This window comes from Daucus carota, chromosome 8 (assembly GCF_001625215.2).
Source record: "Daucus carota subsp. sativus chromosome 8, DH1 v3.0, whole genome shotgun sequence".
Lineage (NCBI taxonomy): Eukaryota > Viridiplantae > Streptophyta > Magnoliopsida > Apiales > Apiaceae > Daucus > Daucus carota.
In genome coordinates this window covers 5,728,418-5,751,700 of record NC_030388.2, presented here as the reverse complement: position 1 = coordinate 5,751,700, position 23,283 = coordinate 5,728,418, and the positions used below count along the sequence as shown (strand labels likewise).

Below are 23,283 nucleotides of genomic sequence, written 5' to 3'. Positions count from 1 at the left end.
GAGTTTGTCAAGCCTGAGTTCGCAGTGGGTCCTTGTAAAGATGTTTAATTATGAGAAAACATGTAAAAATTATATTTCTTAACCAGAATTAAATCATTTGAATTAGCTAATCCACACAAAGAAATTTGTTAGTTAAAAGCAAAACAAGCCTTTTTCTTCTTTTCTCACAATAAATTAATATCGTATTTAAACCACAAGTGGTGTATTTTTTAAAGAAAAATGTTAATGTATTTATACTTTAAGATCTTTAAGTAAATATTGGAATACATGAATATTAACTGCTGGAAATTTTTGAAAACTGTTTTTATTACTATGATTGCCTATCTTTTATTTAAATCAAGAATAAACAAATATTTAAAATTTTCAAATTATTAATTTCTGAAAATAAGATATAACAAACGGAAAAATGTATCAACTTTGATTGGTTGCCATGCACCATCTGTCTTAACGTCCAGAAGTTACCACTCATATGTACCACTCATTTTTTTACAATTTTTTTACACTGCTCGACACGATTTTATATAAAACATAGTTTTATAATTTATTTTTTAAAAATTTTCTTTTGTATAAAAATATATACATCAAACTTTTATTCAGAAAGAAAAATGGTTCAAAATAATTTATCAAACTACATTTTACGACAGCATTAGAATGCGTGCCGAGCCCCCATCCTTCAACGTAAACAAATGAGGTGGACGGAGGGAGTACTGCGTTGACCTCAGAACAGCATTGCTATTCACTGTGACAACAGGCAGAAGAATAAACTACTACTATAAAGCATGGTGTCTTCTTATCGTTATTTACTGTCTTTTTAAATTATTATTTTAACGCATGAGACAATTTCAACTAACCATCTGCATATTATATGGTTCTAAATATTATGATTTGACCGATAAATCATCATAGGGATTCGATCACTTAATATTTTGTCGATATAAATTTAAATATAATATATTTATTTTAAAATTAATATAACAGATTTAAAAAAAATAAACATCATTATATTATTTATACATATCCGATTGTTTCCCAATTATTTAATTAATTGCTAAATGGTACTTGATCACTCCGATTTAACTTTTTACAACATTGCCAATATTTTATCGCAATATTTTAAGTGACATAATAGTATTATATTACTCCCTCCGTTTCTTTTTTCTTTTCCTGTTTGTGATGTCGGTACTGTTCATAACATGAGACAAATTACTAATATACATCTAATCTATAAAACTAAATATAGTCATGAGTGATTTTGTTAGATTCATATTCACGAGTACTTTAATACGGTAAAATTTTTATATTTAATGCTACTACGAAATAAAAGATATTAATGATCAAAAATGTGTGTTGGCAAACGTGAAATATACAGGAAAAGTATTTAAAGACGGAGGGATTACATAATTATTTATATTAGACATTGATTCATTATTTCCACTTGCAAACTTATGCAACCTCTTGGCTTTACTTAGTACTTTAATCACTGTTTTGTCTAAATATGACATTTGTACTTTGTTAATGAAGCTGGTCTGAAATATACTTTGTTCACCATTCTTGCCCATGTGCATCTTCAGATCCACAGCCCACAGGTATATTATCTTTTACTTAGCTAATATTCTTGTTTTTAGCAGGTTATATATCTGTTAATTGTGATTAATTTACTGTTTAGAGCTTCTTTTTCTGCCTTTTGATGGTTTCTTGAAGTCTTTATAAGCTGTTGACTATACTGCAGTTCAAAAAATCTGATTTTTAGCAGTTCAGTACTTATGATTTCAGCTTAATGTTCAAAGATTTTTCATTTTGTATTTGGTTCTTGGATTCATCTTGTAGACAGATGACATTTAGATATATTTTTTATGCCTAGTTGGCTTGTTATTTTTGTGGTCTTTATATTTATTGGAGCTTTGTGGCTTGTTTTGTAGTGAATAGCTAATTTAGGATCTGGGTTAAGTAGCCAGGATGCAGGATGAGTGAATTTGATTTGGGATTTCAACAAAGTTTGAATTTTTGAGAAGTAGTTGGGGGATAGGAATATTAGGATGGTATCAGCTGATAATGGTGAAGTTACTGGAGGAGTTGATGAAACTAGTGGTGCAAAAGTCAAGGGGGTTGTCCCATTGCATATCGGAACATCTCAAAGGGAGCTTCTTGGTAATGAGGACCCGCAAATTCTGTCTGATGGTAGCTTAAGTTCTGTTGTCAACAGAATGAATTTTTTCAATCTTGGTGCTTTAGAGTCTCCGACTCTAAAATTTCAAAGGATTGCGGTTATGAGAGATGAATTTTCGCAGAGTGTTCCTTCTTCAGGTAGTATACGAGAACGCATAAGTAAAGTATTTAGTCGGAAGATTGATTGGAACAACCTTAAGAAGATCTGCAACGAGTGGATAAGAAATCCAATGAATATGGTTCTCTTATTGTGGGTAGTTTGTGTTGCTGTGTCGGGTGCAATTTTGTTTCTTGTCATGACTGGAATGCTAAATAGTGCGTTGCCTAGAAAAACCCAGAGAAATGCTTGGTTTGAAGTTAACAACCAGATCCTTAATGCGTTATTTACCCTTATGTGTCTGTACCAACATCCACAACGACTGTACCATCTTGTACTTCTTTTGAGATGGAAACCAGAAGATATTTCTAGACTACGGAAGATTTACTGCAAGAACGGGACTTATAAACCTCATGAATGGGTACACATGATGGTGATTATACTTCTACTCAACCTTAACTGTTTTGCACAGTATGCCTTGTGTGGTCTTAATGTGGGATACAAGAGATCAGATCGTCCTGCTTTAGGTGTTGGAATAACAATTTCCTTTGCAATTGGCTGCCCTGCAATTGCGGGCGTGTATGCCATTGTTAGCCCCCTTGGAAAGGACTACCATTCTGAACTTGACGAAGAAGCTCAGAATATCTCTTCTGACATAACTGTAAAAAGCCCACTGAGATTAAAAACCTTGGAAAAGAGATTTTCATTTGCACATAGATCTGCGGGCAAGACTGAAGAAGATAGACCAGTGTGGAGTGGAGGAATATTTGACATGTGGGAAGATATTTCTTTAGCATATCTATCTCTATTCTGTAGTTTTTGTGTTTTTGGGTGGAATATGGAGAGACTTGGATTTGGTAACATGTATGTTCATATTGCGACTTTTCTTCTTTTCTGTCTGGCTCCATTTTGGATCTTCAATCTGGCTGCTGTCAATATAAATGACGAAGTTGTGAGGGAGATATTGGGGCTAACTGGGGTTTTCCTTTGTATATTTGGTTTACTCTATGGTGGTTTTTGGAGGATTCAAATGAGAAAGAGATTTAATCTGCCACCGTACAGTTTCTGTTGTGGTAAACCAGCTGTTGCCGATTGTGCATTGTGGCTTTGCTGCTGTTGGTGTACACTTGCTCAGGAAGTGCGGACTGGCAATGCTTATGAAATTGCAGAGGCTAAGTTTTACAAGAAGAAAGGGGATGAAAATACTCAGTTACCAATGTCTCCTTCCTCCCGTCAAGATGAGCGGGGGTATCAGGTTAAATCTGGCCCAAGTTCACCTTTTGGGAACAGTTCGTCTCCAGCCAACATATTCAAAGCAAACTCTCCAAGTCCTAGCAGATTTTTCAATGAGCATCGCAGTCCAGGCAGGCAGCCTCCTGAGGTAAAAGAACGTTCTGATACAAATACCAAGGATGAAATTTTGAAACCTCCTACCCCACTATTAATACAAAGAGAAGCCAGTTGAAAGACGAGTACTATGTTTGTACTGCAAATGTGTTGCATTGCGAAATTCTACCTGTCCTAGGTAATTTATGTATATCTCGAGTTGATTGTGCAGTGTCTGTATTTCTTTGTTTCTTATTCCTGCTGAGAAACGTTCATTTTCTTGCCTTGTAGTTTCTTTTCAGTTTTGGTCGTTGACAGAATTCTCTTTCGGAAATTAAAAGGATATGTAGTTTCGACAATATTTGTTTACTGTGATATTTTTCCAGAGTCAGAACTTCTTCCCCAGCAAGCCTGATGTAGTACCTTACTTGCAGGTTTCAAATAAGCCTGATTGTGTTATTGTTTGCTGTTTCCACATAAATTCCTTCTTGATGGCTCCGGAATATACATTCTCCATTGTCGTCCAAGTCTAAATTATTCTTAGCAGAGGTCTTCTGTGCCTTACAGAGATCATAAGAGCTCAAAAATAATTTTATAGTATAGGTGATTTGTTAGTTATTAAAAATATAATAACAAAAAAAATTGATAGATCATTTATTTTATTGTTGAAATTGATTTTTATCAAAAAATTCATAAATCTAAATAAGCTATTCAAAAATTTAAGTCAGTTTTTGTCTTACATTTATCTTTAAATCGATTTCCGAATATTTTTCAATTTAAAATCTAATGACCCCAAACAAACATGCTCTATGTCTCGAAAATTTTACTCTTGAATTGTTAAGGTAAATAAGTTATATTGTACGTGGACTTTGTGTTGGAAAACCAAACAAACAACGATGAAAGTTATTGTTATAGCCAAATTTGGCTAGGTCCTTGTTGGGCCGGGTATGTACTTAGTTTAACTAAGTAAGACATGAATTGGGCTAAGAGTCCTATATGAGGTATCAGGACGCGTCCTCCTGCTTATAAAGTGAGGACGTGACCGACCCTTGAAGAGACTAGTCTGAACGGAAGGGCGCAGCCCTCCGTGGCGTGACTAATCCGCCAATGTTGCGTAAATAGGACGCGTCCTCCGAGTCACAAGGAGAGACGCGACTCTTGAGGATGTTGATGGAAGGAGAGACGCGACTCTTGAGGACGTTGATGGAAGGACGCGACCGACCCTCCGTCCACCCTGTTATGACCAAAATTGGTCATGGTGTTGGAGGAGGGCGCGCCCTCTTCCGAGGTGACTGAGGGGCGCGGCCTCATGTTAAAGAAGGACATGTCTGATGTGTTGTTGGAGTAGTCGATGGGACAAGACGGCGAAGGCAAGGGCGCGCCCTCAGGGGTCGCTCCCACATGTAAACACATATTGTAAGAATGCTCTTCCTATGGGAGAGTGTACATTCGCTGAGACAACCCTTCCGAGGGAGATGAAGACCGCCCCTCCGGGGATAGGAAGACCTACCCCTCCGGGGGATACGACGACCCCTCCGGGGGATACGACGACCCTTCCGAGGGATATGAAGACTAGTTACCAAGCTCATTTGGTAGTTACCAAGCTCATTTGGTAGTTATCAGGCTCATCTGATAGTTCCCGGGCTCATCCGGGCATGATCTACAATCCTCAATCCTGCTATCTGCCGAGTTAACCCTCGTGTGGGGGCTTGAGGTGATCATGACTCTTGAAGGCCCTCCGGGGTAATATGAAGGCCGATCATATGTCTGGATCCTGTATTCTGGTGAGTTAGCCCTCATCGGGGGATTGAGACGATCGTGTAATTTGGCTCCTTATTTACCTTGCTTGAAGACGAAGACCTCACCGGGAGGTGAGGACGCGTCCCTACACCTCAAGGGGTTGGTCATGGCTCTCCCAGATGACTTCTCCATAAGAGTCGTGGTAGATGCTATCTCTCGTAGTGGAGATATTGTCGAATCCGTGATCTATTTGGATTAGGAGTCTGAGGTAGTCAGCCTCAAGACTAATTCTAACTGGAGTAGGACTCTGAAGGCGTTGGACGTCTAAGAGATAAGTCACCACCCCAGGGTTGGTCTTATCCCTGAGAAGCCTAGTCCTGATCAAATTAGGAGTCTTGGTTCAATAGAACTACGTATGGCTTGATCCCCTATAAATATTGGGGTACGTAGGCACATTGGGGGATCATGAGTTGAGAGCACGTGAGACCAACTCAAAACCCTAATCTCAGCCACCCCCTAAAACAAACACGAAATAAATTAGAGACTGAAAAATTAATATGGAAAAAAAAAAGAAATCTTATTTGATCGTCGCTTTAATAGATACAAGTCAGAAGATAGATAAATTAGCCGAGTCGCCTAGCCCCACGATAAAGACTAGATTGTTCTTAAAGTGAATATTGCGCCATTTACGCTGTGATGGGTTGCTACAATCTTCGCTTACAGGATAAAATAGCTCAAATTGGTCCGTTCACAGACACAACAATGATCAACGGCGATCAACACCTCAGTTCATCCGAGAACAAAATCTATGTATGGATAAGAGCGAGAGATAGAGGGATTTGAGAGGCTGCTACGGTTTTTTCTTATCTTTCACAAACGCTTTTCATATATATATACATATATATATATATATATATGTATGTATGTATGTATGTATGTATGTATGTATATATATATATGTATATATATAGGGATAAGATCAAATAATTTTTTTTTTAAGTTACAGAGTTACAAACTTTTTTTTTGAATTTTTTTATTCTTCCATCGTGTTAATCCTTAGTTATAGAAAGTATTCATGTTGAAAATTCTTGAAAAAACATCATATTTTTCAAAAATAACGCATAAATAAATCGTGCATTCAACACATTTGTAACTAGGGTAACATCGGATGTAGAACACTAATTATCGTTGTGTTGAATATATGTATAAAGATGCTTATACCTTTGGGTTTGGGTAGGGTCTAGAAAGATAAATATTGCTTATATAATTCGTTTAATTTAGTCCATACATTGAAAAATTAGTTTATTTACTTCTCCAACACAATTTTAATCGATGTTCAACAAAATATCTTAAAAAATGTTGAACTCAAGTTATATATTTGTTGAACAAAAAAAATTTGCAATTTTTAAGTTTGTACCAGAATCCTCCCCTATATATATATATATATATATATATATATATATATATATATATATATATATATATAGAGAGAGAGAGAGAGAGAGAGAGAGAGAGAGAGAAAAGTTCTATGGAGACTGCATTTTGTGGAGGCTTTAGAGACTTAATCACAACCATCCATTTCTACACATCCAAGGGCTGCAGATATTTGTCCTGCACATTCGTTTTCTCTCCATATCCTGTCCTGCACTTCTAAATCGGTGAACAACAAGCAATACTTCTAAATCCCACATAACATAAAATAATAATTTCATAATATTGGTATTCAATCACAGAAATCCTAACAAATAAAAATGATAATTGCATACAAAACAAAGATGTAGTTGGACATTGCTATGATTGGCACTGAACTCATCGTCATTGTCCTACAACGAATTGAATTTTTTACAAGATAAAATAACACTTACATATATCACAAATATGCGGGAAAATTTATTAATATTACATTACTAGAAATGCAGAACAAGAATAATGTAAATTATAAAAATAGTTTTGAATTAAAACTAAAATAAGAAATGCAATACAAGAATATTAGTAATACATTACTATAAATGCAGGACATGAATAATGTAAATTATTAATATTACATTACTAGAAATGCAGGACAAGAAATGCATGACATAGAATATTTAATTATGTCCATTAATTGTCAGATTATTTTAACGGTAGATCTTGTAGTCTCTAAAGACTCCAAAATTTTTGCTCTCTATTGAACCCAACTCTCTCTCTCTCTCTCTCTCTCTCTCTCTCTCTCTCTCTCTCTCTATATATATATATATATATATATATATATATATATATATATATATATATATTATATATATTATACAAAAAAATGTACTGAAAATAAAAAACAATTAAAATAAAATATTCTAACACATGCACCTTCACATGCCTTAGTAGTTGTGCCCTACACTTGCATGTAATGGACTATAAAGCAACCAACCTCTCATTATCAAATCAATGTGGTACACAAATTTTTACAGAACTTAATCAACAACACACCCATTTCAAGCTAGTCATTCCATCTCAGTTTATTTATGAATTACACTAAGAAAATTCCTAGATCCAAACATGAATATTTAAGTACTCATAGCAAGAAACAACTTCCAACTATTAGTTTTCGGAAACTACATCAAGAAAATATTAATAAAATGCCTCCAACTTTCCATTTTTTAAAAATCCCCCACAAATCCATACAGGAAATGCATATCAGTTCTCATTATGAATCATTTTTCAGATCAGTATCCTTCGGGGGTTGAACCATCCTAAGTACCCTACTTCGGTGGCTATGAGATATGGATTGTTTCACCTTAAATCTCTATCCGTTGGGTGCACACACATTCCATAGACGACGACAAGTCAAAGGCTATAGTGTCGTTTTATGGTTTTGAGACATTAATGATCGTGTGTCGATCCTGTTCGTCGAATACTTCAAGAAATAACCCTTTCCTCTAATTGTGATCTAACATTCACATTCGCTTAGTTGGGCATCTCTAGAGATGTACTACTAACATCTCATCTAATAACTTGACCCCATTCAGAGTTCTAAAAATTTTTGTTGTACTTGTAGTGTCAATACCTTTTAGGTTTACTGGGGATAGACTCAAATACATCATTATCTAAATTTATAGTTAAAGGTACCACCGATCCACCCTTACATCTTTTTATTACCACGTTGAATACATTTTGAGGGATCTGCTCTCAGGTGTATTGGGTTCTCGCTGTAGATGAATCATGATGGGTTATCAGTCTCATCCGCAGTCTTGACTTAAGGACAACAACATGCTCAAGTCCTTTAGTCAGTGGATCGGCTATGTTATCTTGAATTCTAATCTGACACCAACCCCTTTATAGACTTAAGTCTAACTTGGATAGTAGGTCCATGTCACCATTCAGCCTCCATCCCCGTGTCATCCAATGCACACAACTCAGCCTCAAACGTAGACCGAGTTACTATAGTCTGTCTAGTTGACTTGTAGGAACTACTCCACCTGCAAGGGTAAATAGATATCCAGTCACTCCATTGGAACCAGGCTTCTTAGCTATCCAACTTACATCACTATATTCCTCAAGCACATTAGGATATCTCCTGTAGTGCAACCCAAGATATATGGTGCCTTTTAAATATCTTATGTAAAATCCTGTGATTTTATTTATTTATTTAAATATTTTATTTAATTAGTATTGTTATTATTAGTTAGGTATTAGATTTAAATGGTTTGTATTTATATATTTAGATATTAGCATTAATTGGAAGCTTCTAGAATTTATTTTGTGTTAGTTATTTAAATAATAAAATAGAGAGAATTCTTTATTGATGGAAAGAAGCGTAGAAATATTTTCGAAAATCAAAATCGTGTAAGAAGACCTTATATTTGGAAAATTGACTTAAGAATTGGAGGAATTTAGGATCAAATTTTGTAACTTCCTATTTTAATGTTAGGTTTGTTTTCTTTTAATTGCCTATATAAACATCGCTTTAGCCTAGAATAATAAACCGCACAGTCTTCGCAAACTCATCGAGAGGTATGTTTATTCTTGGCCATGGCTAACTGCTCTTGTATATGTTTTGTGTGTTCAAGCATATGTCACTCCCTCCGTCCCATTTCTTTTCTAGGACGTCCCAAAAATAATGAACTCATAATACTTACTATTTTTAACACTACTTTTCACTATTACATCTACTACCTCTATATTTTATACTCTCTTTTTAATAAATAAACACTATTACACCCACTACTTTCCTCCACTATCTCATATCTATTATTAAATATTGATAGGTCCCACCACTTTACCCACTTTTCAACTACATTTACTACTATTTTCTTAATCTCCGTGAAAGTCAAACCAGCTCATACAAAATGGGACGGAGGGAGTAATTGATAACTAGTTTAGTGTCACTTTTTATATTCGCTTGTCCAAATTAAATTAGATTGCTACAGTAGGTTATTTCATAATTGCTTTGTGTCCTCTTATGAGTTTGGAAGCACTATTAGTTTTAGTCATGATCATTTGTAAACTAGTAATTTTTATGACGAGAAAATTATAGAATACTTTGTTTCATAAAAATTATTATTTTAGTTATCGCATATTTTGGGTTGTTTGTCACGTGTAATTTATGTATTATTGTGATATTTCTTTATTATTTAGAATATTTAGATGTACATATTAGATTGCAAATAAATTTTGATAATGAGATTTGCTTGCACTAGCTCACAATATACAATTTCTAATGCACTGCCAAGTATTATTCGATTGACGAAAACATTCATGCGGACACCTGCACAATTACAGTAGTGGGGTATTAATTTAATATTTTATATTATTTTCTTTCTTGACTTGTTAGAATTAATCCGTATAATTTTAATTTTTATGGAAAGCAAGGCATGATTTATATGTTATGTGATTTAGTTTCGTAGTTAAGATTTTGTTCGGTGATTATGAAAATTATTGTAAGAAAATGTTCATGCTATATTGGTTTATCTATGTCAGTCAGTAGAAAAGAATAGCCTGGTGACACTAAAAGTTTTTATGCATGCACATGAATTGGTTAATTGTAAAAGTGCTAATCTTGTTTTTTTTTTTTTTTTTTTTGAAAAGCAAGTAATATTAATCTCGGAACATCTTACAACGGAAGGTTACATCATCAGACCAAAACTAACCTAGAAACCATCACGACAGGAAACATACATAGATTCTAACATACGTAGACTTAGTACAAATACTAGCAAAAGACTGCATGGCTGAGACCAAGGCAGTGGCAAGAAGGTCCGAGACAAAAGCTTGCGACATAAACATAAAGCAGATAGAGACATCATGGAACCCTAGCCAACACTTTCAAGGAGATCTAGACACCAGGGGCCTTCTTGGAACTCATTCCGAGCGAGCCTATCGCCCTATCCTCCTGCTCATTCAAGAAGCCCATAGACGAGAGGACCTCGTTAACAGGCATGAATTCCGGCTCCTTCACAACAACAGTAGGGGTCACAGCAGGGAAGGTGTTCTGAATTAAAGGGAGGACGATTTCCAGTGTTCCCAACACAGCATAATGCAGCACATCCTTGGCAAAAAAACCATTTCCCACATGAGACTCGAGGTCGATGACTTCTTCAGCAAAAACTGGGGCTATCTTATCTAGACAACCAGAGTTTATGATTTCCATGGCCCGAGCACTAAGTCTACCATCATCATAGAAGGCAAATTCCTTGTACATCTTCTCCTTACCTTTACCTTCAAACCCAAAACAGCGTGCCTTCAGGAGGGGAGAGTTGACAAGAACATCAGGAAAAGGCAGAACGATACTCTCACGCTTCCTCTTGAGTGGTGGTGGAGAAGCATCCTCAACCTCGCCCTCTCCAAAGTTAGGGACCAGTTCATGAATGGGAGAAGGTAGAACAAGGCCCATGTCCCTTTCCAGGTAGTATTTGAGGTCCCCAAAGATGCCAGGAGCCTCCGCAAAACAGGTCATGTGACGGAGGCCATACTCAGCCATGTATTTCGCAGTGGCGTTCATGTGCTGAGGGATACATGAGAGTTTCCTGTGGGTGATGCCTGGCTTGTAGTGATTAGCCTGTACAGTATTGAACAGTCCATAAGCCTCAAGTTGGTCAGCATTAAGAACAATGTGCTCCTGGAGACGGATGGTTTCATACACTTCAATGTTTGAAGTTTCGATGTGGGTGAGCTCCCATTTCTTTTTCTGGCAGTAAATACAGGCCGCTTGGATCCCGAGAAGTATTGCTTGCTCCTCCATCAACTCGTTCACCACCCCTAGGGCACCCCACAACTTACCTCCCTCTCCATCCCTAATAAGGACACCCACTGCCACAGTGTTGCCATTAGCGAGAGGGGCTTGAGAGATTTCACAATGAACATTAATTTTCAAGAAACCTTCATCTGGCACTTCCCAAATGTGCTCCATTGAGAGAGAAAGGAGGAACTGAAAGAAAAATATGAAGAGAAGGAGAGAGATAGGAAGCACCAAGGCTTTGAGAAGACAATATAAAGAAGTATATGTAAGCTGAGCAGAAGGGCCATGCTGTGTACTTGACATAAAGCTGAAAAAATGTTCACCATGTCATCCTTAAAACCAATGGATTCTCGAGAGCTAGCCGTCAATTGTAGAGGAAATCTCACACTGTTCTAGAAAATCAAGATTTTTTTTTTGCAGCCAAAAACTTTCACAGATGGCTGATATAGCATAGAAAAACACATAAGCCTTGGGAGACGTGTTAAGCTGCTACAACTCTGAGGATAGGCATGCATGTCTATATAGGAGCTAGGAGATTTTGAAAACTAAAACTAATAAAGCCCGGGAAAAGATGCTGCTTTATATCTTTAGGACCGTTAAAGATTATTTAAATTAAAAAACTAATACAAATCTGCACCACAATACTGTTGCATACCGGGTCTATTAAGTCCATCCTTGGCCAATCGATCTGCATCGTCATTTAAAATGCTAGGGACGTACTGGATGCATGCATAACGATGTAACACGTGATTAAGATCAAAAGAAGGCTTTAATAGAGGGAAAGAGAAATCCAGCCCCTTATATATCGCATTAATGGCTCCAATGGAGTCGGAGCAAATTAAAACCTGATGATTGGAGGGCTGCCAATCATTAATGAACTTGAGGGCATGAATAATAGCCAAAATTTCAGCTTCCAGAGGGCTATATGCTGAAACCGGAGACGAAAAGCAATAAATAAGTCGACCCGACTTAAGCTTTATTGTACCACCTATACCCGCCTTACAACTGCTCCAACTGCATGGAAGCCAAGCCGCATCCACCGCACATATAGCACCATAAAATTCCTTTTTGAATTTCCAGAAGTTATCCGAAACAAGATTTTGATGTATATGGAGCGTACCTACAGGGTTCACCCTCCACATAGGATCATCCCCCCATGTCATGAGTTTCGAGGCTAAACCCCACTTACTAACCCTGACAAGAATTAGCTTCTTAATATTTGCAATGCTGGGTCGAGATGCATTGAAGATTAGTTCGTTGCGAACTAGCCAGATTGTCCACAGTGACGCAGCCACCACCAAGTGCCACACCTTGGCAATGAACTTTTGACGCTGAACATTTAGAATACTGTATAGACAGAAGCTACTTATTCTTGAGAAAATATGATTCCATCCCCACCACGAACCAATAAAGGTCCACACTTCATTGGCCAAGGGGCATGCCCTGAAGAGATGATCCAATGTTTCTTCGTGTGCAGAACACCAGGGGCACACAGTGTCGAGACCATCTATCCTTGAACGTAAGAAGCTTCTTGTAGGTAGAATCTTACGTGAAACCTTCCATAGAAATGTCGCGATGCGCGGAGGAACTTTTATGGACCAGATAAGCTGCCATAATCTCTTCATTTCGAACGAGGGCACTGTATAGTTCCGCTGAGTAAAATAATGGTACCCCGTAGCAGTGGTATAAGGACCTTCAACTGGTTTCCATATTGGGATATCAGGAGAATTGTTTAGAAGAACACTCGAGATAAGTGCAGAAATTTGAAGGTACTGATCATGCATGAGAGAGGTGAGAGGGGACCTCCACAAACGAGTAGCATTGTTATGGGAAAACCATGTGTTCAACATGGATGAAACAGTGACGTGTTTATCAAGGGTGAGATCATACAGTTCCGGAAACATCATGCAAAGGGGGTTTACAGTGATCCACACGTCTTCCCAGAATAAAACGATTGACCCAGACCCTAACTTCCATGCGTACTGATTTCTTGCAAACGGGATATTATCAAGAGGAAGGGAGCTTACCGATGCTATGCCACGAACCAGAGGGGAGCATTTTTGAGTTTGAATGCTACCTAAATCGAAGTTCCATGCACGACCATAACGACTCACTAAGAATTTGTTCCAGAATGAATCTCGTTCACTGAAAGCTCTCCAAATCCATTTGGCCAGGAAGGCGTGATTTCTGGCGCGCAGCGAAGCTAGACCTAGACCTCCGTCTATTTTCCTTTGGCAAATACTATTCCAATTAAGGAGATGAATCTTCTTCTGTGACGCCTGGTCCTCACCCCAGAAAAATCTTCGCCTGAGTTTATCTATAATAGATATTACTGTCTGTGGCATTTTGAAAAGGCTAAACCAGTAAACCGGCACGCTATCAATTGCAGCTTTTAACAAGACTAACCTACCTGCGATCGAGATATTGGAAGCATCATAATTCTCAATCTTACGACGCACCTTATCAACTAAGGGGTTCCAGAACGCTACTGAGCTAGGGGATGCTCCTATCATTGCCCCCAGATATTTGAAAGGTGTAGCGCCCAACATGCAACCTAAAATCTCTGCCTTGCGAGAAAGAACTGCGTCGGGAACGTGAGGCCCAATTAACTGACTTTTGGCAAAATTAATCTTCATCCCAGAGAGTAGTTGAAAGCACTGTAGGATCCTCTTGACACCACAGATTGAAGATTGATCATCATTAATGAACAGTATAATGTCGTCTGCGAATTGTAAATGCGAGATCACCTGAGTGGAATCTGGGATGACTATGCCTCTAAAAATGTTCAGCCTCACGCCTTCTACTAGAAGATGAGACAGAGCTTCACCAACCAGGTTGAACAACAAAGGGGACAGCGGATCCCCTTGGCGTAGACCACGCTTTGGGAGAAATTCCTCCGTTGTGGCCCCGTTGATGAGAACTGAGATTTTTGTTGATTCAAAGATGCATTTGATCCAATTTACCCATCTAGGACCGAAATTCATTTTTTGTAGAATCTCATACACAAAATCCCACCCTACACGATCGAATGCCTTTTCAAAGTCGATTTTGAAAATTAACCCCTTGCTGAGCTTTTTCTGTAACAAATGCACCATCTCACTAGTTATTAAGATGCTGTCCGCGATTTGCCTACCCCCAATGAATGCAGATTGGACAGGAGAGACTAGAAGAGTCATGAATTTCTTTAGTCTTAAAGCCAGCACCTTAGTTAACAATTTCATCAGCGCATTCATTAGACTTATAGGACGGTAGTCAGAAGGAGATTTGGGTCCTAAACATTTCGGAATCAAAGCCAGGAATGATGAATTTAGACCACCTGGTAGAAATCCCGTGGAGTGAAAGCTTTTGAAAAAGTGGAGGACCTCTTGCTTGATTTCAGGCCACAGCGCAAAGAGAACACCTGCATTGGTGCCGTCCGGACCAGGGGCTTTCATTTTGTCCGTGGCTGCCAGTGCGATTTCAATTTCTTGAAGTGTGAATTCAGATTCGATACTACTGCTCTGTGAAGGAGATAATTGAGACGGGAAATCTGAGCACATTTTGAAGGCAGCTTTCAGCGGTTTTGGCGCTAATAGATTTTTAAAGTGATCATAAAATGTTTGCTTAATCTCAGCCGGACTCGTGAAAGAATTTGTGCCAACAGAGATTTTCCGAATTGAGTTGAAAGATCTTCTCTTTGCAATTGCTTTATGAAAGAGGCGAGTGTTTTTCTCACCTTTTAGTTGCCAATTTAGTTTTGCCTTTTGGCATAACATGCTGGATTTCATTCTGTAAAGGTCTGCTAATTTTATCCCTCCAGCCGAACCCTCCACCTGTACATGATCACTATTATCCTCTGTGACTTGTCTTGACTCCGCTTCAAGTATTTTTTGGTCAATATCCCCCAGCTTTGTCTTGTTCCATGATCTTGCAGTGGCTCTCAACAATTTGAATTTATGGTGAATATTGTTAGCGGACGAACTTTTCCACGTTTCTCGCAAACGTTGAATGAGAGATTCCTCCTCAAGCCAACAATTAAAGAATTTGAAGGGTTTTGGCCCCCACTCCTGGGCTGAGTTTTTGAGCACAAGAGGACGGTGATCCGAAAGTTTTCTTTGTAATGCTTGTAATATCCAATCTCCATTATCAAACCACTTTACTGATAAAAGAGCCCTATCCAATCTACCTTTCTTTGATGCCGGACCATACCAAGTAAATCGAGCATTGATCAATGTGACGTCCAATAAAGCCGAGCGCTCGATAAAGAGATTAAAAGCAGTGGAAATTGAAGGTATGTGATTACATAGAAAACGTTCATCCGCATGGCGTACAGCGTTAAAATCTCCTAGAATGCATACGTTGCTATCCCCCAAGGAATTTAAAATTTGTTCCAACTCAATCCAGAGATTTTGTTTAGCAGCAGCTCCCTGAGGGGCATATATATTTAAGCAAGCAAAAGGAGAGTCTTGTATGATGCATCTTCCTTGAATAAGTAACCAATTTTGGGAACCTGACGATGAAGTAACTTCAAATTGATCCTTGTTCCATAAAGTAAGTAGACCACCTGAGAATCCTTGTGCTGGATAATCAACCCATCCAACATTCCACCCCAATCCTAACGATTTGATGTCTGTGAAAGCCCAGGAACCACATTTTGTTTCCTGCAGGCAGCAAATTCCTGGTCTTTCCGCCTCATTAATAATCTTGATTTGATTCCTACTTTCTCTGCTATTTGCACCACGGATATTCCAACTAATGTAAGAGTGTAAATTCATTAACACTACTAAGAGGAGGAGGCTGGTGACAAGACTTAAGTTTAGTGACTTAAGTTCTCCTTAATTAATTGAATTGTCTCAGATTTAGAGCTTGTAGGCAAGAGACCCATTAGTACTCCTGTCTCATAGATTGATTCCGCCTCATCAAACGCATTATTAAGGAAAAAATGTGAGGTTTGCTGCAGCCCTTCTCCTCTCAGCTTTTTACGCCTTGGAAGCTTGAAATGTTTGTTCATGGCTTTAGGATTATTTTTCCTTGGTCTTCCACGGTTGCTCTTTACTCTGAGTTTTTCTAGATCTTTTAGCAATTTAGTTTGGATAGCACTGTTGAACTCATGATCACCTTCATCTGAGTCAGGCCCCTTATCCTCAAGAGTATTGGAGTGAAAGGAGGGGGAAGAGATTTCCTCTCTCGGCTTCCAATTATTAAGGAGGAGGATATTATTATCAGGGATTTCCTCTGGAGTGATTACAGTGTTGATGAAACTCGCATCTAGGTTTGTGGCCAAGTGGCCCATCAGAGCTTTATCTGGGAAATCTAGGATTGGAGGAGGGGAGTACCTTGGTGTTAGAGGGTTTAAATCAGCATCTACAACCTCTTCCTCTGAAATTCCCACCTCTTCCTCTGTGATCTTTTCATCTGCACCATCGCACAATTTTTGTGAGAGATTGATTTGAACTTCTGAAGGCTCACTATGCGCGTCTGAATGCTCATCCGAAGAGGTCTTAATTGGTATGGGAGAGGAGGAGAAAAATTCACCTCCCAACGGTTCACCCTCATAGTCGGGCAGTTCATCCTCAGATTCTGCAGAATTATCATGAAGTTCTGAGCTTTCACCTACTGTTTCTAGGATTCTTACTTTCCAGAATTTTTTCATCAACTTGACTGATTGGAATTCATCGATGTTCTCCATCAAAGTGGTCTCTACCAGAAATTTGGGAGTTTGGTAGAAGTTTTCAATGTCACGAGTTTTACAGTAGTGTAAAATTGTGCCATGATTCCGAAGGATTTTTTGAAAATTATCCACCGTCCATCCTGGAATAGGTAGCCCTCTCAACTCAAGCCAGACCTTACGGGCTGGAATCATATCCTCTATCCGTGCCTCTCTTACTTCTTCAAACCCAATTGCAAGAAAGTCTTTGTCTGTGTTCACTAGATCCATCTCGGAAGGAAAGTAAGCCATGAATGTCCTGCTCGAGAGGCCTCTGATCCTTGCATTAGGTGCACCCAGACCTGCTGCGATCATTCCAACTGTTTGCGTTGTTTCATTCTTTACTGTTCTGAGAAATAAGCTCTGCTTCATGATTTGAGTGAATTCCTCATCCCGGTGTCGTTTGTTTGATTGAAGATGATTCACTTTATTAAACTTTCCATCCACTGATCCCCGATTGGACTGTGCCTTGCTATCCACTGGGTTGGCAGCGTCGATTGGCACATTCTGAGATCCACCTTTTGTTGTATCAACATTATAGGAATGCTTCTTCTTTGGGGATTCACGCGCCACTGAAGGCGAATTATGGGTCTTTGCCTTCACAATATAAAATGTTCGATTGCCTATATTCGTACCATTGAGAGCTTTGGATATGCGATTAGCCTCCTCCTGATTTATGGTTAGGAGAAAGCCATAGCGGTTCCCATATTTATCCCTCTTCCTGGGTAAAATGACATCCTTGATATTTCCTTCCTTCTTGAAAATAAACCAAAGATCCTTCAGATGAATATTGTCCGCTATTCCTGTGAAGAATAATTTAGACTGTTCGTGGGCAATCGCAGATGATACATTTCTGCTTTTTCGGGTTGGTACAACCTTAGGTGGAGAATTCACTACTGGAATTTGTAAGGCTGCTTTGTAGGAATGCGAGTGCTGGGTAGGACCAGTGTTTTGATCCTTGGGTAATGTATGATGGTGAATCTGCCCCAGAGCCAAGGATATAGATTTGTCATGGCCCTTTAGTGCATCGATGAGCACTGATGGTTCAATTAAGTGTTTATGTGCTTGTATAAAATCAGAGGTAACCTTGCCTTGCTGTGTGGCGCTTCCACCTTTTGGGTGCTTCTTCACTCTGTTCTCTTTGTTTCTACGGTGCGCTATCGTCCCATAATGGATCTGATTTAAAGCCATCCTTATACCCTCTCGATCACCTAACAGAACTTTAGGGAGGGTGTTGGGGTGCACGAAATTCTTGTACTCTTCAATAAAATTGACCAAGCTGTTTTCAACCTTCGAACCCGAACCATTACAATCACTCCTCTGAAATGCTCCCACTTGTAGATTACGAGCTCGCTCCCAATGACCATTGTTATGGAGAAACCGATGAATAGTCCAGAGAGCTTCCTCCTCTCCATTTAGTCCTTCTTGGAGGAGACTTGGTTGAAGGAGGTTCCTTAAGTAGTCCACTCTAGCAAGTGCTGCACTGACCAGCTTATGATTGCCTCCATTGATACCCTCTACCCAGTCGCTTTCAAGGAGGAACCAGTGTGCAAGCACTTTCTTAACTTCCTCCGTAACTCTGTTACCCTGTGAATCATCCTGATGATGTTGATTAGTTGCTCCATTATCTGATTTAACTTCTTTGATTTTGCTAACCCTAACCCCTCTTTCCGTGTGAACGCTCGCCATCTTGGTTGAAGGAGATGCTCTTATACTTAGATACTACCTAAGTGCTAATCTTGTTAAGACCTGATTATATGCCTTGCTATTGATTATTTAAGAACTACTGCTTGATAAAATCGGAAGTCAGTATACCTTGTCTTAAGTCTTGTCCGACGCTAGTTCAGTAATGACCCTTGCATGCTTTATAATTGATGATTTTTATTAATTATATTCTGTTTATTAATTAAATATATAGGATTTGTTCGTGTTATTAATCTTGGATTTTAAGTGTCGACCTTGAGGTAAGTACTTTTGACTCACTTTTAAATTTTGAAAAGATATTTCGATTCTGCTTTTAATCTCGTATTAGATATAAGAGATTTTGATTTTGAATTTATAAGATATAAATATTTGTGAAATTTTAGAACACAGTCTCTACGTTTCGAACCCGTTCGTAATTTACGCTATAGTTCCGGAAGTAGCCTTAGATACCCTTAGTAGGCGCACAAGTGTGCAACTTTAGATACCTGCTAAGGGCGCGTGATTATTGAACTTTAGATCCCGGTCACTGGGTAAGCGTGGCGAAAGAATAAGAATAAGATCCCGGTCACTGGGTAAGTGTGGCCGTAGAGAAAGACTGTGATATTTATAAGATTTTCATTTTGTTTTATTCTGTTCTATTCTGCTCTGTTCTGTTTAAATTCTGAAATTGTTTTTAAAACATAAACTTTGGGTTGGATTTAAATTTTGCAAATATTTTACAAATTGTTATTGTTTTTCAGAAACAATGCTTTATAAATCACCCATTGATTTCGAGATTTATTTACAGTCAAATTGTTACTTGCTGAGCTGTGTAGCTCATCCGTTTTTCTATATTTCAGGTTCTTTTATGTGGACGGATTTTGAGAATAAGAATGAGGCTTGTGGATTTTTGTGCTTCGTGATTGTTTGCTTTAGTGAATAAAGATTTAGTGTTTATTAAGAATAATTTGATGAATTTATTAGATATTGGTTTTGATATTTATGGAGCTGCGTCTCTAAGTTTATGATTTTGATTATTCGGTTTGACCGCTGCTTTGACTTATATATTATTTGATGATTTTGATTTAAGTAATGGTATTTATGTCGTGAAATTAGTTTTTAATATTCCGAAAATTCGGGATGTTACATCTAAGTACTCTATCTACAACATCCCAATGAGTTTTGTTTGGACAGCTTGTATATCTTGCTAACTTAGACACAAAATATGAGATATCTGGTCTGGTACAATTAGCAAGATATTGCAAACTCCCAATAATCCGAGAATATCTTAACTGAGACACAGGCACAATTGATGCATTCTTGATAAGAGTGACTTTAAGATCATATGGTGTACTCGCAATTTTACAATTTGAACAACCATACTTCTCAAGTATAGATTTCTCAATATAATAAGATTGTGAGAAGGTTATTCCCTCATTTCAAAGTGTCTTTTCAAAGTGTCTTTTCAAGAAATTCTTTGTCTCGTTAATAATCTCAATATTGGTTCCAAACTATAGTATATCATCCACATACAAGCACAACACTATACGTTCATTTCTTTTAACCTTATAGTAGACACACTTGTCATTATCATTAACTACAAAATTAGAAGTCAAAACAGCGTCATCATACTTCTTGTGCCAGTATCTAGATGCTTGTTTCAAGGCATAAATAGATTTGACTAACTTACATACTTTCCTCTCATTGCCAGGTACACAAATCCCTGAAGCTGATCCATATAAATCTCTTCTTCGAGATTACCATGAAGAAAATTTGTCTTTACATCCATTTGATGTATGATAAAGACCATGTACAGAAGCCAATGCTACCGCATTCAAATTTTTGTCAATCTTGCAACAGGTGCGTATGTATCAAAATAGTCAATACCTTCTCTTTTCCTAAAACCCTTAACAACCAATCTAGCCTTATACTTATCTATTAAGCCATCTGGTTTCATCTTCCTTTTGAAGATCCACTTACATTTTATAGTAGAACACAAGGAGGGAGGTCAACCAACTCTCATGTTCTGTTAGAATCAATTGAGGCAATTTCACTCTTCAGAGCGTCTTTCCAATGCCTAGACTTCGAAGAATCCATGGCCCGTCGAAAAAAAACAAATCTTATCTAAAAGCACTTTAATGGATACAAGACAGAAGATAGATAAATTAGCTAAATCGCCTAGACTCGATAAAGACTAGACTATTCTTGAAGTGAATATTGCCCCACTTATTCTGTGATGGGTTCCTGCAATCTTCACTTTTAGGATAAAACAACTTAGATCAACACCTCAATTCACAGACACAGTAATGATCAAAGACGATCAACACCTCGGTTCGCTCGAAAACGATATGTGTGTATGGATGAGAGAGAGAGAGAGAGAGAGAGAGAGAGAGAGAGAGAGAGAGAGAGAGAGAGAGAGAGTGAGTGTGTTGAGGCGCTATTAGGTTTTTTTTTATCATCCACAAACGTTTTTCTTGTATATATTATATGACAAAAACGTAACTGAAAATAAAAATCAATTAAAACAACATATTCAGATTTTATTACAATAACGATTTCTCGCAATGGGCATCAATATTATTTTTCGTATATAAAATATAAAAAATAAATTAATCAGTATATTCACATTAAAATAATAATAAATCTATAATTATTTTAATTTTGTTAGATAATAAAATTCTTCGCCTAAGTCGCCTGACGTATGTAAGACGCCGAGACATTCGTCCAAATCGCCCTTCGACCTAAGTCGTGACGTGACGAGGAGGAGCCATCGACATGCACGCTTGAGACACGTGATAGTATCATGCGCACACACTAACACATGCACCCTTGCCTTGATACGTTTGTATTATAATTACATGAGGTGGACTATAAAACAACCAACTTCTCGTATCAAATCAACGTGGTACTTAGGGACCGTTTAGTCAAGTTTAAAAAAATTGACTTCTTGCTTTAAATAAATAAGTAGATTAAAAGTGAGAAGTAAATAAGTTAACAAAGTGTTTGAAAAAGAAGTAAAAGTTATGAAAGAGAAGTTATTATTATTTTCAGCTTTTTAGAAGTGTCTCTACCTATTTACACAAACAGATCAAGCTTCTGCTTTTCAACAGGCGCTTAAGTTTTTACAAAACTTAATCAACCACACACCCCTTTCAACCTAGCTGTTAGAATATGATCCTCATAAGCCCTCCTCCTAACTCCTTGAGATTTTAGGAGAATTGGTCACTTAACACCGCGGGAGACTCGAGTTTGACTCCTTGTGACCCCCAATATTCTCAGAATTTGTTAAGGACACGAAGGCAATGTTATGCGTCCGTGATCCACTCTCGACCCATAAATAGGCTTTCGAGTGAGGGGGAATGTTGGAATATGATCCTGATAAGCCCTCCTCCTAACACCTTGAGATTTTAGGAGAATTGGTCCGTCTCCTGTTACTAACCATCAATTATTATGCACTATCTCTCTTATTTGTTTACTTCATTTCTACTTTCATTCCAAATTCCAGCTCCTATACATATCAACACATGTTAATTGCGGGGTTTATTGCATAACGTCAGAAGGTGGTTTAACATCTCTAACCATAATTGTTTAACCAACAAATACTTTTTCAAACGCGCAAAAATCTGATTATTGTTGTTCTTGACGAGGACAATTAATGGACGCCACTAATCTGGTTTAACAATACTCCCTCCGTCCCTTTTTACATGTCCACTTTGAAAAAAAAATTTGTCCCAAATTACTTGTCCACTTCTCTTTTCAAAGCAACTTTTTGTATGTTTTTTCAAAAAGTAACAACTTTCAATGTTTGACTAGCATATATATATACACAACTCTATCTAATTCATTACATTTATTAGAGATATGTATGAAAACAAGATATCCAACTAACATTTTCTTAAGATGCGTTATTTTTTCAAAAGGGACAAGTAAAAAGGGACGGAGGGAGTAGTTTTATATGCTTAATCAAGTGTTTTAATGACTTGTGAACTAGTAGCGGAAGTTTTGGCAGTTTAGTGGGGGAGATTGTAAACTATTTTTTCTTGAAATTAGAGCATCTCCAACCTTCCCAAGCCCTTAGTTAAAAGTCTAATTAGCTTTTCAAAATTAAATTTTATAGTTAATGTTCACAAAAAATGTAATTCCAACCACAACAAGCCATTGTGTATAATTATAGTCATCCTCGTATGAATGACTATATTTGTCGATCCGCTATAGATGTGTAGCGAATTCCACATCATTTCCCGCAATTTATTTTCCTCCTTCCCGTTGATTACATATTATTTATTATCATGTTAAACTGATATATTCTATATATAACAATCCAAAAATTAATAACATACTATTTTTAAATTATAGCCAACCAATATAGCCAAT

General features: G+C 37.6%; 1 protein-coding gene across 3 annotated transcripts; it reads left to right on the top strand.

The window, feature by feature from the left end:
- Nucleotides 1-1,426: 1,426 nt before the first annotated feature.
- Nucleotides 1,427-4,216, top strand: LOC108200069 (uncharacterized). Of its 3 annotated transcripts, none has more exons than XR_010286391.1 (3): nucleotides 1,427-1,586; nucleotides 1,920-3,788; nucleotides 4,024-4,216. XR_010286391.1 is itself a non-coding variant. In XM_017368128.2 (2 exons), the coding sequence occupies exon 2, from the start codon at nucleotides 2,037-2,039 to the stop codon at nucleotides 3,726-3,728; it is 1,692 nt and encodes a 563-aa protein (XP_017223617.1). In that variant the 5' UTR covers nucleotides 1,427-1,586; nucleotides 1,920-2,036; the 3' UTR covers nucleotides 3,729-3,966. The 3 variants fall into 3 exon arrangements, 1 of the variants encoding a protein (XP_017223617.1); XR_010286392.1 differs by lacking the exon at nucleotides 4,024-4,216 and adding an exon at nucleotides 3,881-3,966; XM_017368128.2 differs by lacking the exon at nucleotides 4,024-4,216 and having other exon boundaries at nucleotides 1,920-3,966.
- The last annotated feature ends 19,067 nt before the right edge of the window (nucleotides 4,217-23,283 follow it).